The sequence below is a fragment of the Sesamum indicum genome, linkage group LG5, assembly GCF_026168435.1.
Source record: "Sesamum indicum cultivar Baizhima isolate 11 linkage group LG5, ASM2616843v1, whole genome shotgun sequence".
Taxonomy (NCBI): Eukaryota; Viridiplantae; Streptophyta; class Magnoliopsida; order Lamiales; family Pedaliaceae; genus Sesamum; species Sesamum indicum.
In genome coordinates this window covers 3,091,264-3,110,939 of record NC_142661.1, presented here as the reverse complement: position 1 = coordinate 3,110,939, position 19,676 = coordinate 3,091,264, and the positions used below count along the sequence as shown (strand labels likewise).

The 19,676-nt window shown below is 36.1% G+C and overlaps 4 protein-coding genes across 7 annotated transcripts; 3 read left to right on the top strand and 1 right to left on the bottom strand.

Annotated features, from left to right (window-relative positions):
* Nucleotides 1-3,895: 3,895 nt before the first annotated feature.
* Nucleotides 3,896-5,643, top strand: LOC105162572 (protein EARLY RESPONSIVE TO DEHYDRATION 15). The gene is made up of 3 exons (XM_011080632.3): nt 3,896-4,053; nt 4,654-5,022; nt 5,252-5,643. The coding sequence occupies exons 1-3, from the start codon at nt 3,987-3,989 to the stop codon at nt 5,404-5,406; spliced, it is 591 nt and encodes a 196-aa protein (XP_011078934.2). The 5' UTR covers nt 3,896-3,986; the 3' UTR covers nt 5,407-5,643.
* Nucleotides 5,644-6,956: 1,313 nt separating this feature from the next.
* LOC105162573 (putative F-box protein At5g04010) lies at nt 6,957-7,994 on the top strand. Its single transcript, XM_011080633.3, has one exon. The coding sequence runs from the start codon at nt 7,090-7,092 to the stop codon at nt 7,858-7,860; it is 771 nt and encodes a 256-aa protein (XP_011078935.1). The 5' UTR covers nt 6,957-7,089; the 3' UTR covers nt 7,861-7,994.
* Nucleotides 7,995-8,374: 380 nt separating this feature from the next.
* LOC105162575 (zinc finger CCCH domain-containing protein 39) lies at nt 8,375-10,894 on the bottom strand. Of its 2 annotated transcripts, none has more exons than XM_011080635.3 (3): nt 10,643-10,894; nt 9,540-10,322; nt 8,375-8,861 (listed from the first exon to the last, which is right to left on the bottom strand). In XM_011080635.3, the coding sequence occupies exons 2-3, from the start codon at nt 10,273-10,275 to the stop codon at nt 8,623-8,625; spliced, it is 975 nt and encodes a 324-aa protein (XP_011078937.1). In that variant the 5' UTR covers nt 10,276-10,322; nt 10,643-10,894; the 3' UTR covers nt 8,375-8,622. The 2 variants fall into 2 exon arrangements, with proteins under 2 accessions (XP_011078937.1, XP_011078936.1); XM_011080634.3 differs by having other exon boundaries at nt 8,375-8,876; nt 10,643-10,891.
* Nucleotides 10,895-11,835: 941 nt separating this feature from the next.
* On the top strand, nt 11,836-19,643 carry ARP (apurinic endonuclease-redox protein). 3 transcript variants are annotated; one of them, XM_011080636.3, is made up of 11 exons: nt 11,836-11,975; nt 12,055-12,220; nt 12,340-12,422; nt 15,371-15,630; nt 15,739-16,049; nt 16,583-16,693; nt 17,225-17,362; nt 17,447-17,494; nt 18,180-18,260; nt 18,572-18,731; nt 19,130-19,643. In XM_011080636.3, exons 1-11 carry the CDS (start codon nt 11,929-11,931, stop codon nt 19,249-19,251), a joined length of 1,527 nt encoding a protein of 508 aa, XP_011078938.1. In that variant the 5' UTR covers nt 11,836-11,928; the 3' UTR covers nt 19,252-19,643. The 3 variants fall into 3 exon arrangements, with proteins under 3 accessions (XP_011078938.1, XP_088736714.1, XP_088736715.1); XM_088880588.1 differs by having other exon boundaries at nt 16,565-16,693; XM_088880589.1 differs by lacking the exon at nt 18,180-18,260 and having other exon boundaries at nt 16,565-16,693.
* Nucleotides 19,644-19,676: the final 33 nt, after the last annotated feature.

Here is a 19,676-nt window from a genome sequence, read left to right as displayed (position 1 = left end):
CAAAATTTAATTATGGGTTAATTACATTTAGATTCTCTATAAAAATATGAAATATACTTTCCCCTTAACAAATTATAAAGTTGCACTTACATTTATTTCAAAATTTATTGTTTAAACCTGGCACTCTTTCACTAGAGTTTGGACGAAAATACTGACATTAGCAATAAAAAATCAAGTAAGATTTTCAATTTTCTTACTCATTATTTAACATTCCATGTAATAGTTTGTATTTACAAGGAGAAACGTAATAATATTAACTTCACTTCATATATAGATATTACATTTATATCCCTTTGCAAGTAAAAAATTTTACATGAGATGTTAAATGGTAGGCAACATTAAAAATTATGTATTTTTTTCTGGTAATATCAGCATTTACAATCCAAACCCTAATGGAAGGGAATTAGGTATAAATAGAGAATTTTTTAAAAGAGTGTAAGTATAATTTCAAAAAAAATTAAAATAAATATATAATTTCTTATTTTTAAATAGGATATATTTGTAATTAACCCTTTTTATTCTAATTGAGTTTGGACCATTCACTTCTACACCCAAAGGAACATAAGAAAACTAAACATTAAATACTAACCTTTTGAGTTTGGTGACTCTAATTCACCCTTTTCTTTTATGAAATTTTAGGATTTTATATAAATATAAATTGTGGGAGAAGAAAAAAATAAAAGAAGATTTGAAGAAACCTAGTCAAGATTCAAATTTTAAACATATTTTACTTCAAAAAAAAAAAAAAAGAATTTAGTACCCTATCCGACCCAATTATTAAATTTGGGGTATCGGGTAATTATATACCCAATTTTTTTTATTAAAAAAAATTCAATAATTTAACCTGAATCCAAATTAATTTGGATCGTACAGAAACACCAACCCAAATACCACCTCTGTCATTAACAAATCAAAGAACAAAATTTAGGTCTAGAAAGTCATAGCTCCAATACGCATAGAGATTTTTTATTTTTTTTTTTTTGCCAAATCAGTTTTAGTCGTATTGAACCGATCATATTGTAAGTTGTAATGCGGTTGGTAATTCTTTTTAAACTGTACAATACTCACACAATAAGTGTGATTAATTAACATATAATTAATTTAAATTTAATCAGTTCTAATCCAAACTAAAACTTCTCATGGCACAGTTCATTCTTGTGATCCATGAGTTGAGTCGGCTGGAGTTTTCTAACATCCCGATATCTTATTCTTATTCGATAAAAATATCGTATGAGTATTTACATATACTCTTAAAATTGAGGTATCGCATTCAAATATTTTTATATTTGAATCTCATTAATATGAATGTTGGGTCACGTTTCCTATTTATTTCTATGTACCTATGCTTTAATTTGAAATTCTTGGATACTTTTCTAAGAGAACTTTTGTATGATACAATATATAACCAATTTTAATAAAAACCAGAGCAAGTGAGATAGCCCCTTTTTTCTTTTCTTTTGACAAAGTTGCGTTTGGATAGAAAAGTTTAAAATTATGAATTTCAAAATTTTTTAAATTTATTTGGGCAATTTTAAATTTAAAAAAATATAAATCTTTCTATTCTAATTTTTAAATTATATTTTGACAAACATAGAAGGAATTTGATATATTTTTTTTTTAGAATTATTTGAAATTATTTCTTTAAATTTTTTATTTAAATTAAAAGTCATAAATCCAATACACCTTTAAAATATATTGTTTTGTTTTCAGCCTTGGGGACTGTTTGCGTACCGAAAGCCTAAAATGCTGCCCCAACTTTTGGCAGCATCGCTGCCCCAATTTCCCTAAAGCAGTTAGGAATACTGGAAAAGGTTATGGTTGCAGTCTTGATTTAGTGCAATGTAATTACTTTCAAATTTTACGTGTTGTATAAAATATTATTTCCAATTTTTACTTCATTTATTTATGTAATTCTGTAGTTATTTTTATTTTAAAACTTTCAAAAGACATTTCTATGATTGGCAAATCGAGTTGTGCTCTATTATGTTAGATATTGTTAGTTTCTAAGAAAGGTATTGTCCTCTTTAACTTCGCGTGAGTCTCACGAATTTGTCTTGAAAAGTCACATCATTAAGGAGGTAAAAGGTCCCAGATGAGGGGCTTGGGATTAGCAGATCGTCTTGTTTCCACAAACAACGCCAAATGATGTGGCTTATAATTTGATTAGTGCCCTGGTCTGCTCTAGCTGCATACGAGCCTAACGAATTTATATTAAAAGACGTCCCGCTGGGGAGACGAGGCATTTGGGATTTAATTATAAGTCACTTAAACTCTTAATTTGCAGCCGATATAAGACATTTGTCTAATACATAGTAGGAGTAATTAATGAGGGCATGATGTTGCAGTGGCTTGCCATCACATCTCATCTCAAGAGGAAAAGTGAGTGTAGTTGATACGGAAATTTTGTTTACTATGTGATTGGCAACGAGATAAAGGTGTAATGATTATAATTAATGTGATGTGTAAAAAATGTTAGGCAAGAAAAAATATATATAATTATAGTTGAACTACTTAAATTATATTGATTTAAATAAAAAGTTATAAGCAATTCTTCGTTAACTCCTACAACTTATTTATAAATGTGTAATATAGCGTATTCAAACGCTACACTTCAACTTATTTTTTTCTTCAAATACCCCTAATTTTTATTACTGCTCAATTAATATTACAACTTATTTCATCATAGAAGTTGAAGTTATTTTAAACAATCAATTAATAAATGGGATAATTACACTCCATTCGTTGAGGATTAATTTAGTTACATGTAAATTCTTTGTGATTTGAGAAATTATATCTAGCACTTCAGATGTTTATTTTCGTCTAACAAATAAATTCCTTCATTAGTTAAAATTCATCGAATTTTATTGTAGGTCAGATAAATTTTTTATGATCAAATTGCCCTCATTTGTCTTCACGCATTAATGTATGTGACGAAATATATTTTCACCGTTATAAGAATAACTTAGTCGGAAAAAAATATTTGATCTGCAATAAATCAGTAGTAAATCAATCACTGGTAAATAATAATTTTCATTCAATTTTTTTTGACAGTATTAGCAAATTCAGTGAATTTTAATTGATGGAGGGACTTATTTTTTAGATGAAAGCAAACCTTAGGAGTGCTAGATATAATTTCTCAAATCATAATGAATTTAACTATAATTACACTAAATTTCAAGAGAGATGAGTGTAATTATTTCTTAAAAATTTATAATCTTGAATATTGTATTCTCTATAATAAAATAAGCTTAAATGAGGGATTAAAGTTTGAATGAGACATGGAGCCTAAAAATGATTGGTAATTGCTATTTCACAAATGTGTCTATTTTAGTACCAAAATTATGATAGAATGAGCGGTGTGTAGTAATTACTGCAATTGTACTAATTTATAACAGCACTTAGGGGACATAATCTCATGGTGTAATGATGGTATTAGGTCGTGTACCTACCCAACCCAACCCATGTGGCCGACGCGGATTTCAGCTCATAACCCGGACCCACCACCAAAGCATCTCTCCCCTCTCCGCGCCGTCCGATCAACCCGGTCGCTTCTCTTGGTCGTTGGATTCTCCAAAACTGACAATTATTAGAATGTTTACAGGCCATGCGCGGTGGGGCCCACTTCTGGCCTCCGCTACAGTTCCAACACCTGTCCGTGTATACGTTTATCCTGTTCTGTCACCGGCTATACCCGGTAGTCACACCGACCTCATCATTTCGATTTGGGGTACAACTTTTGATGAGCATTGTACAAATTTTCGGTCAGTCGTTCGTAATTGGCGTGCTAGGGAGTGTTTGGATTTGTTGTTCCTTTGAGGTCCAGGGTTGGAACAATAGAGCAGGGTGGAAGCTTCTAACCAAACAAGACCTGAGTCCTCGGGTCAATCAGTGGGTAGGTTCGGGAAATACCAGGACCTAAGGTTCGGTACCCGGACCGCGAGGCTCGGGCTCTACGGCCCTATAAATAGCTTGCTTATTATCTTCGGATGAGTCGTCGCTCGTTACGTGTAAGATTGGAATTCGTCGGAAGAGAGAAGATATTTTGCTTGGAAGGTACTGCTTGTGGACTCGGTCTCTTTTTGCTGAGTTTTTCTTCTTTTGAATTTGATTAATCGGTTTATGGAACGTGTAAATGAGGTCTTTAACGGATAGATCTGAGGATCAAATACTTGGACTGTGAAAAAAATTTGAATTTTGTGAGTAAAAGTGGTTCAATTGGTCTGATCTTCTGTCAATTGTTTTGAGAATGATGTTTGTGTGGAAAACAGTTGTTTTGGTCGTTGTTAAGCTGTGTTTTTCTCGAATTCTTGACTTCAGTGGAAGTGAAACTCAAAAAAGAAAAAGGAGTTAAGATCGTTGAGAAACAAGTAAATAATCTCGTAATCCGGTTTTCTTTTCACCTTTTTTGTAGTTCCGAAAATGAAGGAAGCATTTGAAGAAAAAATTACTGATTGATGAGATTAATAATACTTTTTTTTTAAAAAATTTAATTTTGAATTCGGCGATCTTTTTATCGGAAAGTAACTTCAAGCGGGAAGGGAGCAATGAGACTCCTTTCCGGTTTTTGGTTGATTTCTTCTCTCATCTGTTTAATGATGAATTACTTAAGAGAGCAGTTACTTATTTTTATTTTTGATATTGTTTTCTCCTCAGGTTGTTTTGATCTGAACAGCAAATCGATAATGGCTCTTGTATCTGGAGGGAGATCGACGTTGAATCCAAACGCGCCGCTGTTCATCCCAGCGGCGGTACGGCAAGTGGAGGACTTCTCGCCGGAGTGGTGGAACCTTGTCACCACCTCCACCTGGTTCCGAGACTACTGGCTTAGCCAGCACCAGGGAGAAGATATTTTCGGAGCAGAGGACGAGGGAAACGATGTCGTTGGATTGTTGCCTGATAACATTGACCTTGGTGTTGATGAGGATATCCTGACTATGGAAGCCCAGTTTGAGGAATTTCTCCAGTCTTCGGAGGCTCAAGATTATTACGGAAGTAAGACCGCCAGAGGAATCACTGAAAATGGTATATATTATTCTTTTACATACTTGCATTTTGAAGTTTGACATAATCAATTAATGGCATACCTACTTCAAAGATCGTTATTAGTGAAAGATCGGTTTTCATAAACCATAGCAATAATATGAATAGTTGCCGGCCGAAGTAAATATTGAACTAGTCTATGATATTAGTCCAACACATTAATCATTTGAAGTAAACATGTCCTGATTCTTTGGGTGACTTTGATGATCAGGTTATGGTAAGAGGGCGGAGGCGCTGGTGAAGAGTCTGAGCATGCCGAAAGAGAGAGGTCCCATTTCGCCCAGGGAACTAACAAAGCAGTGGGAGAAGCCGGCTAAGATCGTGAGCCCAAAGTGCAGCCCCCGCTTCATCCATCAACCCCGCTGAGCTCTGAAGCTTGTTTAGGTCCTTATTAGTTCCGAGTATGTCCCGACGAAGCAGCAGCAATCCTTTTTCTTTCTTTTACTGTAAGTTTTCTGTATAGAGCAAGGTTTGCAGTCCCTTGTTCATATTCTGACGCCCCCCTGTTTAGTTTTAACATTAAACAAAAATGTAAAAAATATGTTGTACAACTTACATCCAAGGAAAAAAACATATGAGAAAGAGGTCACTTTATTTGGTCTATTTCATTGATGTTGTCCCGTTCTTGGTATTTGTGGTATCAGCAACTCGTTAAGGTTGAAGATTATGGTTTAGTCTGGTCACCAATTGCAGCACCTACGGCTCAGTCATGGATGCCAGTGGGTATTCGGATTGAATTTTCTCGTAAAAGTTCTTTAAATAGAATACATGATTATCATATTTATATATACATAGTATGTGTATGTTAAATAGAATAAAATTTGTAATTGAAAATCCAAGTCGGTGTGAAGCGATCATAACCAGCCGCAGTAAAAGAAACAGGCCAAATTAAAGAATACTCTGCCATAAGCATCACAAAGAAGAACCCATAAGACAGGTCTCATTTCTTTAATACATGTGATACAATATGAAGATTTTGCATATATTTTTTAAAATGGTTTTTGATCATTCGAGGCTCCCATAAACTAATAAATCAAAGGAATTACCAAAAGGTTGAATTGTTCAAATTTAAAGTATTTGAAATACAATTAGACTTAATAGAATCATTTCAATATGAGCGATGAGCTTATTTTGCGAGAGCAGCAGTGAACTTTGCTTGTCTGTCAATAAATTGAACTTTTAATGTGTACCAATAATTGAGGGTGGACTTCATTAGTATAATAATACATCTTTTCTCTATCCAATTTGTAATTTTAATGGGGCCAAGTGTTATATACATTATAAAAAAGAGAGTTGATTTTGAAGATAATTTCTCAATATTGTGATATATGCATAAAAGATTGCTTGTCAAAATGCGTCTATCTCAGGTTGCAAAGTATGATGCGTCAATTTCAATGGACCTAAGCAAGAGTGACGCTGTGTTTGAATTTTGCAATGGATACCCAAGTAATAGTATAATACTGCAAATTGAAAATCTCACGAGTTCGACAGAGCAAATTTTATTATTTTTAGTGATCGATGTTTTCATTAAGAATTATTTTTTAATTAAATTATAATATTTGAGAGTATAGAATGGTGCGACACAATGACTTATTTAAAAAATTATTCTGAAATGATAAATTGCAAACCATAGAGAAACAGAGTCCAGTGAAATTCATGTAGATGAATCTTCGATAGACGAAACCCACAAGACTTAGACTAAAGTCTCTCTATCAAATGAAAAAAAAAAAAAAGCTCGAAATTTTAAAATCACTTACTTAAAACAGAAAGAGATTGAGGTATGTAATTTCGTTTCGGTCTTACGTGAAAATCTTCAATCGCCCATTTAGAGTCGTACGTGTCAGTTCCAGTGAATCCCATGTGTCCACCCTCTTCAGACGTGGCAAAATACAAACAAACACCTGTCCATCACTCACTCACTGTCCCACTCTACCGCCATCACTCCAATATGTATATATATATATATATATGTGAACACACATTCTTGTAATTCTTGATACAAGAAACTGTGTTTAAGAGAAGGAGAATTACAGCACAACAGATTCCGTCATGTTTCTTGAAACCTCAGATACGATGCAGAAATGTTCACCGCCGTGGCAAGTTCTTGATCTTGTAGCCAACCACCTCGACCCCGGAACTCTAGCCACAGCCGCCTGCGTCTGCAAGTCCTGGTCCATTTCCATGTCTTCCGACCACCTCTGGCAGCCCATTTGCTCCTCCACCTACCCCTCCCTCTCCAACCTCCGTGCCGCCGCCTCCGACGTCCCCTACAGCAAACTCTACTCCCTCGGCCGCGCCGCCGATAAGCGCCGCGTGCAGAAGCCCCTTAAACCCCACCTGTCTCTGCACGACCTCTTCTTCGCCGTGGACGTCCAGACCAGCCGTGAGTCCGTCGTCACTGTCGCAAAGCCCGGCGGCGAACTCAAGCTCGACAAGAATGGAGTTTTCCGGTTCGACATCGAGGTCGAGAGCGACAAGCTGGTGGGGTTCGAGGCGCTGGATAGCTTGAGGATCACGTGGAACGTGGTGTTGGAGGGGTTTAAAGGTGTTTTCACGATGATGGATTGCAAGGGGAAAGGGAGCTTTGTGTTGGGGTTGGAGGGGTGGTTCTCGAAGGAGCTGCCACCGGCGGGGTGCTGCTCGAGCGACGCCGCAAGTGGGCTGGTGGCGGATTTGAGGTTGGGTCTGCGGGAGAGCGGAGGGAAGGTAGTGGTGGAGAAGATTAGTGTGGGGGTCTTGAGTATAGTGAGTTGGAGATATGTGTGTGTGGATGATGCTCTTAGGTATTTACAGCATTTTCTGTTGCCCTGTAATGTCTGAAATTTGGACATTTTTTCCCCTTTTGCACCTTTGTACAGTTGATGCAGGTAACGAAATAGTGTAAGATATGTCGAACGAAATTTCACGTTTGTAGTGGGGAATATTTTTATCAATATAGATTAGCTTGAACCCAATGGATATGTATTTGTCATGTATAATTCCGACCATATTCAATTTTTGGTTGGGATTTATAAGGAGAGGCACCAAGTCTTAAGAAAAAATGGGCATAAAGTCAAATTGACAATGTAATATAATACATTATTTATATATATTAGCATGAAGTTAATTTTGTAGTATTTTTATTACAGCCCAGGTACATCAAATAATTATAAGTTTATTTAACTTTTTAAGATTTGATACTTGTTGGATGAAACTGTAGTTTGGTATGTACCACTATACATTACATACTTTATTTGATGTGTGTCAATAAACCACAAATATACATGTAGAACAGTGCAAACGCATCAAATAACCGTTCCGACATAGATTAGGTTAGTGTAGATGGGATCAAGCCTTTGACCAGGTGACCTGAAATGATTTTCAGCCACTTGATAATGAATATTCCACTGAGAACAAAATTGAATCCCTTATTCAAATATTACAAAATAAAAATCAAATAATTCAAAAAGGGCAAGAACAAAAAGGCAATTGGGAAAGAAAACCAGAAATTACTGACAGCCTTTGTGGAGGTGTAATAAATCAAAATAAACATGTATTGCTATCAGCATCAGCTAGTTTTGGACATTGTTGTTATCCAAGAACTCATATCTCCTCTACGCCCGGCGAGCAGTTAGGCGGCGTCAGATCGTCCAACCAGTCGGCATAAATTCGGTTAATCTTCTTTGTAAGCTTCCATTTTGAGGTCTTCTTCTGTTCTCCATCTACATTCAGCGGAGGAGCGACCATCGGATTAGCAGGAGGCGTACTGAATGCAGAGACGGAGGCGGCCTTTCTTGGGACGGGGACTGCGTTCATCACCAGTTCTGCCTCATCGAGGGTGCCTGAGTATTTCAACTCTGTCAAGACAAAAGTGCCCAAATAGGGGAATTATTTCTAAGATGAAGACCCGGTTAAATGTTATGCATGAGAAACGACACAAACTATGAGATCGCATCAGCCATCACATAGAAAAGAACACGGCGTATATAATCCCATTAATTGGACATCATCTGAAAGATTACATGCTTCTGCTATAACAAAGTAAAGTAAGGTAAAACTGTTAAAGTGATCAAGACATAGTTTTGTTTCTACAACATAGGTTGTCTGTGATAGGAGAATTTGACAACCGAGGACAATGGATTAGACCAAGTAATACTGTGAATCAAGCAAAATGATCCAATGAAGAAAATGAAGACAATTATATGAAAATAACAGATCCTAGTCATACTATTCAGTATACACAGATGCCCAAATCTGAGAGTTTTCCGTAGTGTTGGATGTCGTTGTCTAGAAGTCCCTACTACGCAGTTCAACTCCTCCAAGTACAATGCACTAGAGAGTTTTACTTGTTTTTGTTTTAGCCTCACTTATCTTTATGATGCATATGATTAAATAAATTCTCCATTGCCTAAAGGGCAATCAATCAATGCTTTCAACGCCCGGTAACCTTTTCATTTAATTGAAGCAACAAACACCCAATTAAGTTGAGATACGACAAAAACGTCGTTAAGATATTATACCTGACTGTCCATGAGCAAAATGGCATCTTTCTCCAAAGGGACACTGGCCCATCTCCCATTTGCTGCACAGCTTTGTTTTCCAGTAAGCCGTTTGATCAAAATCAGTGCTGCTCCCCCTTGCGTCCCCTGTGACTCCAATGCTTATAGCAGAACTCTCTCTCTGACCAGGCATATCAACCTTAAACTTCTTCAACGGAGGAGGTCCTCGTTCATGAAGGAAATTGCACTTGTCACCATACGGACAATCTTCTCCATTGTAGTACTTCTTGCAAATCTTCATCCTGTGAATCATTCTTTGATCATCACCCCAACTACCACTACCAGCCCCCCTCTCCTTCTCCCGAATAAGCTCTTGCCAGTTTGGAGGCGGCTCCCGTAAATCTTCAGCACCATGAGCAAATGTGCAGTGCTCACCATTTCGACAAGTGCCTTCCGTGAACTTTGCACAAATTCGAGTCTTGTAGAATATATGGCTGGTTCCTTTGTTTCCCGGAATGTTTGGTGGATTGATTCTTGGATTCATTTGTGGGAAGGGAGAAAAATTCTGGGGCTTTTCGTTGGTTCTTGGTCTCTTGAAAGGAGGAGGACGATCAAATTGTGAGATCAAATCAGGCTGCTGCTGCTGTTGGTGGTCATTTCCCATCAAGAATGGCGGCCAGTATCCGCCGCCATCACCGCCGGCAAATGGTGGCGACAAAAATGATTGTGGTGGAGGAGTAGAATCCGGATAACTCATCCTGCTTTTTTCTCAGTACAATCCAATTCGTTTCTTCTCAAAGATTTCTGGAGAAGAATGAAAAAAAAGATTGAATTTTCACCGAACAAATCAATCCAAATCCCGAAAACCGAATAAGAAATCCCAATCAAAACATTGACATGCAGATGACAGAAAAAACAGGGGTGAAATCAAAATCGCCTGATACAATCAATTGAATTAAATCGGAATACGAACAAGAGAATCAATGCCAATTCAAACAATCCAGAAACGACGATCAAAAACCAGATTTTCGTGACTTTTTCACATACATTCAATCAAAATCATCATTTATTCGACTAATTCAAATCGAGTGAACGCATATGAATCAAAAGAAGAATCAACAGACCTGATCAAATCAGTGTTCCGAATTTAAACAAATTTATTTACTTATGCAATTCCGAAATCAGAGAGAAATGCCCCTGACTTGAAAAATACAGTAAAACCAAAGAATGAATTAAATAGAAGCACAAGAAAGGCGCCGCCCCCAAACCCTAAATCAAGAAAAACAAAAAAGGTTGAATTTTGGAGAAGAATGTAACGCTTAAACCCTAAAGACGGCTAAAACCCCACCACAGTTTCCTCGTATTAACCTTTGATTATAATGATTAAGATGAGATTATCTTCCAAATAAAAGGGTTGTCGTAATCGGTGGGTCCTTACGCATTAAATACGAATATACGTAATACGCCGCATCTGACAAAACGAAAATACGTTTACTGTCCGAATTTGGATGGCAGAATTCTTGTACAATTTATCATCAATTTGTGTATATATAACAAAATTATGAATATTTTTTATTATTTAAAAAATTATAAATATTTTAAAAATAAAAAAATAATTATATAACTCCTCGATTGTGAGTCGTATATTACTAATTTATTTTTATTGAATATTATAAAAAATATATAAATTTGGGTAAAGTAGATAACTTATATGGCAAATTAATACATTAAAATAGAAAATTTTTAAAAATATATAAAACTATAATTTATATATAAAAGAGCATTTTGATCGATTTATCATAAATATTGAATAGAAACATAACAAAGATTAACGAAATGACCGAGTTGTTAAATATATATTAAAATCAGAGGATGCTTATAATTTACCAAATAAAAAATAGTAAGCTATAAATTATTCTTAATTTATTTAACTATATTTTATAAAAAAAAGTATATAAATGATGAGAAATAATTGTATAAATATCTAAATAAATTAAATAATACATTAGTCAATTAATATTACAAAAAACTCGCATATATAAAATAAATATCCAACACATTCGATATGATTCAATTTATTTATGAGATTTTAGTCTTGTGAATAATTATTTTTAAAAGTGAAAAATATTTCAAATCGTTGGAGCGAGCGAAGTATCCTATTTTTCCTAAAAGCCCAATACATATAATTGGGCCTAATCAGTTTATTTGGCCCAATAGTTATGGGCTGAAGTCCAATTCATTCCTCACTAGTGACCGAGCCCATCTACTCCTCAAACCACAAATATATATATATATATATATATGTATATTATTTTGGCGGTTTCGGTTCGATTCTTTTTACAATAATTAGCGATGCTTACGTGAACACTACTCGACTGCTACCAACGCGCTCTCTGTCCCTTGATTTTCAATGATTCAAGCTCTCAAACTAGGGTTTCGCTATTCGAGTCCCGGGTGGTATATATTAGTTAAGGAGGATTTGTCTACAAATTGTTGAAGAAGTTGTCCCCATTTCTCTGACATTTGATTTTTGCAGTTTTTCGGCTGTGAATTTTGGAAGACCTAAGTTTAAGGGACCGGTTTGTTTATACTGGGCAATGGCATCCAGACGACTGCGGTCCAGTTTACGAGCATCATCTGCGGGGAACTTGGAGGAGTCAACAAGCGTTGATGCGCCGAAACCCCAGAAGAACGCTTCCAAGGTCCGAAATTTAGTGTGTGTATCTATACTGACGTACATTTATTGATTGTTGTGTGTAGATGCAAATGGGATTACTTGTGATATCTGTGTAAGAATAATCGGTTTTTGCTTGAAATGTAGGCGAGTAGGGGGGGAAGTGGAGTTCTTGAGGAGTCTGAGGTTATAGAAAAGATGACTCTTCAACAGATGAAATCAAGACTGAGGTAAATGCAATGTGTAGTTTCTCAGCCACATGCTATAATGGGTTTTGTTCTACAGCTGCAAATTTGGCTTTTTCTAACTAGTTGCATATTAAAATTACAGCCACTTGCGTGCTTTGCAGAAAAGATAATGCTGAAACAGATCTTAATGGCATGTTATTGCAACATTAATACATGGTCGAGTATGTAGACAGATAGTTATGTTTTTCCATGATTGCCATTGCGCTTGCTCACTTATGAACTCCAAGGGGACGTTTACTTTTGTAGTTGGAAAAAAGTGGTGGATTGGGCCCGTTTGGATAAAAATGCATGATAGGATAAATGCACAAGATTTGTCAAATGAAACAAATGTTGGTTTACTGGGCTGAATTGTAAATCGTGCAAGAGGGTTATTTTTTACATCGTATGACAAATTATGTGATAAAAGTAAGAAATTCCTAAACTGCCCTTTCGGTGATATTTTGGCCTTTTGTTTGTGTGTGTGTGTATATATATATTACATATGGTTTTATATATTATGAAAGATATATACCGTGCACACACCAAGACATACACATTATATAATTTTTTCGTAAAGTATACAATCAATAGTACACACACAAGTTTTCAAACTAAAACTGGAGCATACGAGAATAATGTTTAATTTTAAATTACAACAGTACACAAACAAATTTTGAGGGTATACGTTATTAAGTAAGGTGTAATTTGCAACAGGTGTATACGCATAAAATTTGTGCCAGAAACAGGTGTATACACACAAATTTGTGTACGAAATTTTCTTATGCTCAAAATTTACAAAATTCCATATACAGTTATGACTCATCTGTACACTCAAATCTACCAAAACAGGTTTACAGTGTATACACACAAAGTTTGTATTGTACACTTGAAATTTAAAATATATATACACTCTAGATATATATTTAAAAGTGTAATTTACAGTGTACACACATACAATTTACAACTTTTATATGGGGCTGGGGGAAGTGTAGGAAAATAATGTTTAATTTTAAATTAATAGTTAGTAAAACAAAGCTTGTAATTCCATGTCTCAAATGAGGGACAAACCAGTAAAATTATTGAAGAAACCCAAAAGTGGGCAGATCAGGATAAGAAATCAAGGCTCCTCAGCCGTGATAAACTATGCGGGCCTTGGTCCATCAAAAGAAATGCTGGATATTACTGGACTGGGCTAGAAATCCAGCTATATCCAGCCATGGTAGTCAAAGGCGCGCCATGGCGGCGCGAGAGGCACAGCCCTCACGCCATACGGTGCCAATGGCGTGCGCCTTCTCCATGGCGCCGCCATAGCTCGCGCCATGATGAAGAGGGGCCAGGCCCATCAATAAAAAAAAGAATCTGAAGATTATCTGAAATGAAAGTGAAGAATCTGAAGATTATCCAGTAGAATCAGATGATTAGATTTAGGCTTATTTGTTTTTTGATAAACTATTTAGGATGTATTTGAATCTGTAGGACTTTTGCTATCCTTCAATGGTTCAACATTCATCGCTTTAACTATATGAAGTTTTGTAATGTTGAATTTGGTTGTTTTATGTGTCTTATTTAACTCCTATACATTATTTCTAGTCAAAATAATACTAATTATATCAATATATAAATTATTTCTTATATTTGCGCCATCCTTCGAAAAGGCGCGCACCGCGCCGAGCGCCATGGCTCTAGGAGTCCTTGGCGCCATTGTGCGCCGTGCGCCACTGACTACTATGTATACAGCATAATAAGCCAATGTAAACGACCCCTAAAAGTTCTACTGGTTGCCGAAGTTACCAGAACAACAGAGTTATATTATGTTGTATGATCTAACAGTGAAAAGTATTTTTATTGAATTGTAATAAGAATTTTGAAAGCCGAAGCTATGGTAACTTCTGACATGCCTTGAGGTTCTGGAGGAGAAAATAATGTTTGTGTGCTTGAGTAGATTCAGAAAATTCGTTTACAGTTACTTTAGAGTTGGTGGTTTGTGGAATACTTGCTAAGTGAAAGATTCAGTTTGCTCTTCAGTTGCCCAATGTGGCAGATTTTGGCTTATGCCAATTGCTAAAGAAAAGAATCTTATATTACTCTTTTAACTTAGAGAAGAGCTGGAAGTCTACATTCCTGTTTCGTAGTGTATGAGATGTGTATTTGAGTATCTAAAAATAAATATCAAACCGTGTGACTTCACTAGTTATTTCTGTAAGATAGTTTTGAATTTTTGTCCATTGCTCCTCTAGTATTTTGCTTTAGGTTTCACTTTGTATCCCTTAATCAGTCTGGTTGTGTTTTGAACTAAGTTGTTTGCAGCAGTAAATCTTGAGGTTTTATTTCTCTTATCATTTTCCTTTTGAACTTGTAGAATATTGGAATCCCACCCGAAGGTTCAATGCATGAATTTCTTTCTGCCTTGTCCCTTGAAGAGTTGCATGAATAGTGAAATAGATGATACTTGTTGGGTATTTAGAAATTCCTAATATATGAAATCTCGGACCAAATCTCGGAACACATCCATATCCACCATCCCCAACAAAGAATTTGACAGAACAAAAATATGGTTACATTTAGCGGCAAATTGTGAGGGGCAAGTGAAAAATACTGCTTGGTGTATTCTCTTGGGCAATACAAAGGAGTTGGTGAGAGTGTTCTTTGATAACTGTGAGCATAGCTGTAAAAGGTTTTCTCTTTTGAATTTGGATATGTAAACTCAAGTATGCATCTTGTATCACTGAGAAAACTGTCATACTGGAAAAATGAAACCACTTCTGGATGTTGTTGGATTTGCTGAAGCTGAACCACATAAATCTGTGATTATATATTTACTTTTTCGTATATTATTCTTTGTCATTAACTGTTGGTGTGAATCGTGTAATTGGATTCCTATTAAATTAAATTTTGTGCGATGTTTGCTTCTTCTATACCAACAGTTCTAATGATGTATATCATCCTTTTAGTACAGGTGAAGATTCTTTGGTTCTACAATATCAAGAAACCCCTGAGGAGAAGTCAGCTGTTTGTAAAACTAATTCAAAAAGAAAGGCCAAAGGATTATCTGAAAGTGATCATATTCAAATTACAAATGATGGTTCAGACATTTCTGGAGGTAAAAGGAAGAAAACACAAGTAAAAGAATCACCTGAGGAGAGCGTTCACGTGAAATCTCGAAAGATAGCAACTGAAAAAGAGCTGATTAGTCAATCAACTGAAATTGAAGGTGCTCTAATCTATCTCTCTGTTGGTATTCTCTCTAGGAGGAATGCATGATTGTTTCTTCACATTTGGAGCTCATCATTCATGAATCACTGTTTGACAATGTTATCAGGTGGTCGAACAAAAAAGAAAGCCTCTTCAAAGACCACTATGTGCAATATCAAAGCTCATGTCAAGGTAGATCTTTCTGAAGACGAACCCTGGACAGTTCTTACTCACAAGAAGCCCCAAAAAGGGTGGGCTGCATACGATCCCAAAACTATGAGGCCCCCTCCTATTACTGCTGATATGCCACATGTGAAGTTAATGTCTTGGAATGTCAATGGTTTAAGAGCATTACTGAAGTTGGAGAGCTTTTCGGCACTGGAACTTGTGCAAAGAGAAAATTTTGATGTATTGTGCTTGCAAGAGACAAAACTACAGGTATAACTTGTCTTGTTTGTTATTACTTTATATCCCTTATTTTGTCAAGCATCTAAAAGCATAACCTAAATTTGAAAGATCTACGTACTAGTTAATCTGCGACCCAATTGCCTTTCCATTTTAATACATGAGCAAGTACGAAGAGGATATTATAGTGGAAAATGGTATATTAAGTGTTTTAGCCTAATTAATATATAGTAGGAACCATGTATGTTTTTGCCTCAGTAGTCAGTACTTTCTCAGACCTCTGCCCCTGGAGTTCTAACAAATGTTGCTTGATACTGAACTGCGCTTCGTGTAGCATAGATATTCAGGTTTAGTTTCTGATGCATGCACCACTCATTCAAAAGTTTGAGCTGCATATTTTCTTGTATATTGTTTGATCTTGAATTTTAAGATTACGCTGGTCAGAAGTGTAGCTATTACGAAATTTAGGCATGGTTTTTGCACTCTGGATGGGAAGTACTTTAACACTCTAGTTTAACAGAGTTCTGCCATTTAAGGATTTTATATAGTATTCACTCTGTGATCAGGAAAAAGATGTTCATTCCATTAGACAGACTCTCCTAGAAGGTTATGACAATAGCTATTGGACTTGCAGTGTCTCAAAGCTGGGATATTCAGGAACAGCTATCATTTCACGGGTACATTCCCTTTCTAGTTTCTCACATGGGGACTGTTGTTTCGCTTTCTTACTCTTTCACTTAAAATATGCTTCTTGTTTGATGTCAAATTATCCTAATTCCCTTACTTTACAACTTAAAAAAATTGCTTTTTACTATAAAAAAAAATGTAACTAGCCTTCTTAGGTGTCAACCCTGTTTTCTGGCTTCTGTGACTTATCTAATGGCACCAGAACCGATATAGAAATGGTAGGTTAGCTTCTCAAACCTGTTCGTATTCCCAGGAAGTCTTTGTTGAAAATTTGCTTCTTCAATAATTATACTAAACCACCAAGATCAATTTTGACATAATAGGTTGGCTTTCACTGAAAGCATCTTTAAAGCAGAACTTTCTTGCATTATGAATTGGTAATCCTGCTTATGTGTTCTAGGTTTCGTGGGTTTCTTGTGCAAAACAAGAAATACAGTTGTTCTGACATTGTGGATTGGTTTACTTTTTATATTGCAAGTCTGTTCACTTTTCTAAAGAAAATTGATTCCTTCACCTGGCAGATAAAACCACATTCTGTCAGATATGGGTTGGGCATATCAGATCATGATAGTGAAGGACGCCTTGTCACTGTGGAGTTTGATAACTTCTATTTATTGTGTGGCTATGTTCCTAATTCTGGTGATGGTCTTAGACGACTGGTATGACACTTATGAGCTCTATTCTTTGTCACTCTCTTACTTATGCTTGGTTTTGAAATACAATACCATTTCCCTTTTGGTTAGTCATACAGGATAACTCAGTGGGATCCTTCTCTCAGCAACTACATGAAAGTAAGTCTCCTTAGTTATTGATTTGTGCTTTGAGACCTCGCATCCTTGTCCCAGGTCTTTGCTTCCTATCAGCAAGTTAATTCTGTATGAGTAGTCTCTTATTTGACGCTTTTGGTGTTTTATAGTTTAGAAGATAAATTTTGACATACAAATCTATGAAATGTCTTCTTGTTCTAAACAGTAGTCGCCTACTTATGTGGAGCTGGAGTCTTTATGGGTTACAGTTATCCTCACCGGCTGTGCAAGAAAATGTCTTCTCTCCAACACCTTACAGCCTTGGTTTTTAGAAAAACTGTCATAATGTACATTTTCCTTTCCTTTATTGGGAGCATAGGTGACGAAAAATCAGTTGAAGTGACTAATTCTTTTTTCACTCTTCTTCTTGTTTCTCTGTATCGCTTTTTCTTGCTTGTTTTTGTTGGAAACTTGATTTTATTATGAGCAAGTTTATGCAAGTGATGACAAATTATCTCTCTCTCTCTCTCTCTCAAAATAGTTATACCTTAGCCATCACGTTTTCTTGTGTTCTAGTTTACATATGTGTTTTCTCTCATTTCTAAGCAAAGGGGCTGCAAATTTGAAATTTTCGATCTTTTAATGATTTGTTTGACAAAATCTTTGTTGAGTAATAATAAAGGTGGATGTACAACCACCTAGCAAACTTATTTGAAATTGTGCTTTCCAGGATCTGGAACAGTCGAAACCTGTTATTCTGACTGGTGATTTGAACTGTGCTCATCAAGAAATAGATATTTGGAACCCAGCAGTGAGTAAATCTGATCCTGAATAATCTGATTTTCATTTACTTTCTTTCTCTAGTGAGTGTAAATAGGACATGCAACTTGTGTGATACGGCACAAACTAAACAAGGGACGTGGTTTTCTTTCTTGTCCTTCTACTTTTTTTGAGGTGGATGGTGGGGCTAATGAGTCTGCAAAGACCTACAAATGGGGATGGATTATGAGTATTAGCTAATAAGTTCTCAGAAGTTTCTTTCACACCCTAAGAAAAATGCCTTGTGTGGTGTATATGTTGAACTTGGTGACTGGGAATCCTAACTGTCTTGTTGTCTTTCAGGGTAACAGAAGAAGTGCAGGTTTTACAGATGAAGAGAGACAATCATTTCAAACGAACTTCTTGGATAGGGGTTTTGTCGATACCTTTAGAAAACAGCACCCTGACGTAGTTGGCTATACATATTGGGGCTACAGGCACGGTGGACGAAAAACCAACAAAGGTATGTTGTACTCCATGTAAGATGATATACATGTTCAGTTTTCTTTATGCTTTTAATGTTTTACCCCTTCCTTTCTTTTGAAAGCATAGTCTAGGTTGTCTATAGTCTTTGAACTACCCAGATGCCAATGATCTCAGTATAACGACTAATTCTATTTTGATGTACCTATATGGCTATTTTTTTGGTGATCTTGAAGCCCTTGAATGTTTTTTAGCTAGACCCAAATCACATAATGTATCTCAAGTACACCTTACTTTTTCTTGTGCCTCTGCGCACAAGGGGACAGCATACCCTGTTACAGCATAATGGACTATGTATAAGACACATTTCCTGAAATTATGGTTCTACTAATGTTTGCTCTCTCTATTTGCTTTTCACGTTGTCTCATTTTGAACTAGGGTGGCGGCTCGACTACTTCCTTGCTTCAGAATCGATCGCAAAACAAGTATATGACTCTTACATTCTCCCAGATGTTGCTGGAAGTGATCATAGTCCTATTGGCCTCATTTTGAAGCTATAGGGTGTCATGCTGATTTCTGTTGTATTCTCGAGTCAGTGATATGCTGAAAGCCATCTTGATCGCAGAACTAGTGCCCGCTTTCTTGAACAAAACAATCTAGAGTGATCTTCTGTAACAGTAACGATCTGGATTCAGAGGAGAATTTTTGGAGACACTTCGGTCAGTAGCACTGAAGTGTATGAATCATCTTCTGTCCAAAATTAGTCGAGTCAGATGCGAGTAGAAGGGTTCAAACTTTGATAGCATTTAGAGAACGGATTTCCTTAAGGGCTTAGCAGGGCCTAGTTCATTGGAATTTTTGTTGTGCAAGTTCACTGTATTCTCATAGGTTCTATGGCAGGATCTTTGGCCCCTGTTTTCTTCGTCACCTTAAATTTACCAATCTCACTCTCTTCCCTGGCGCTTTTGCATATTTAACTCTACTG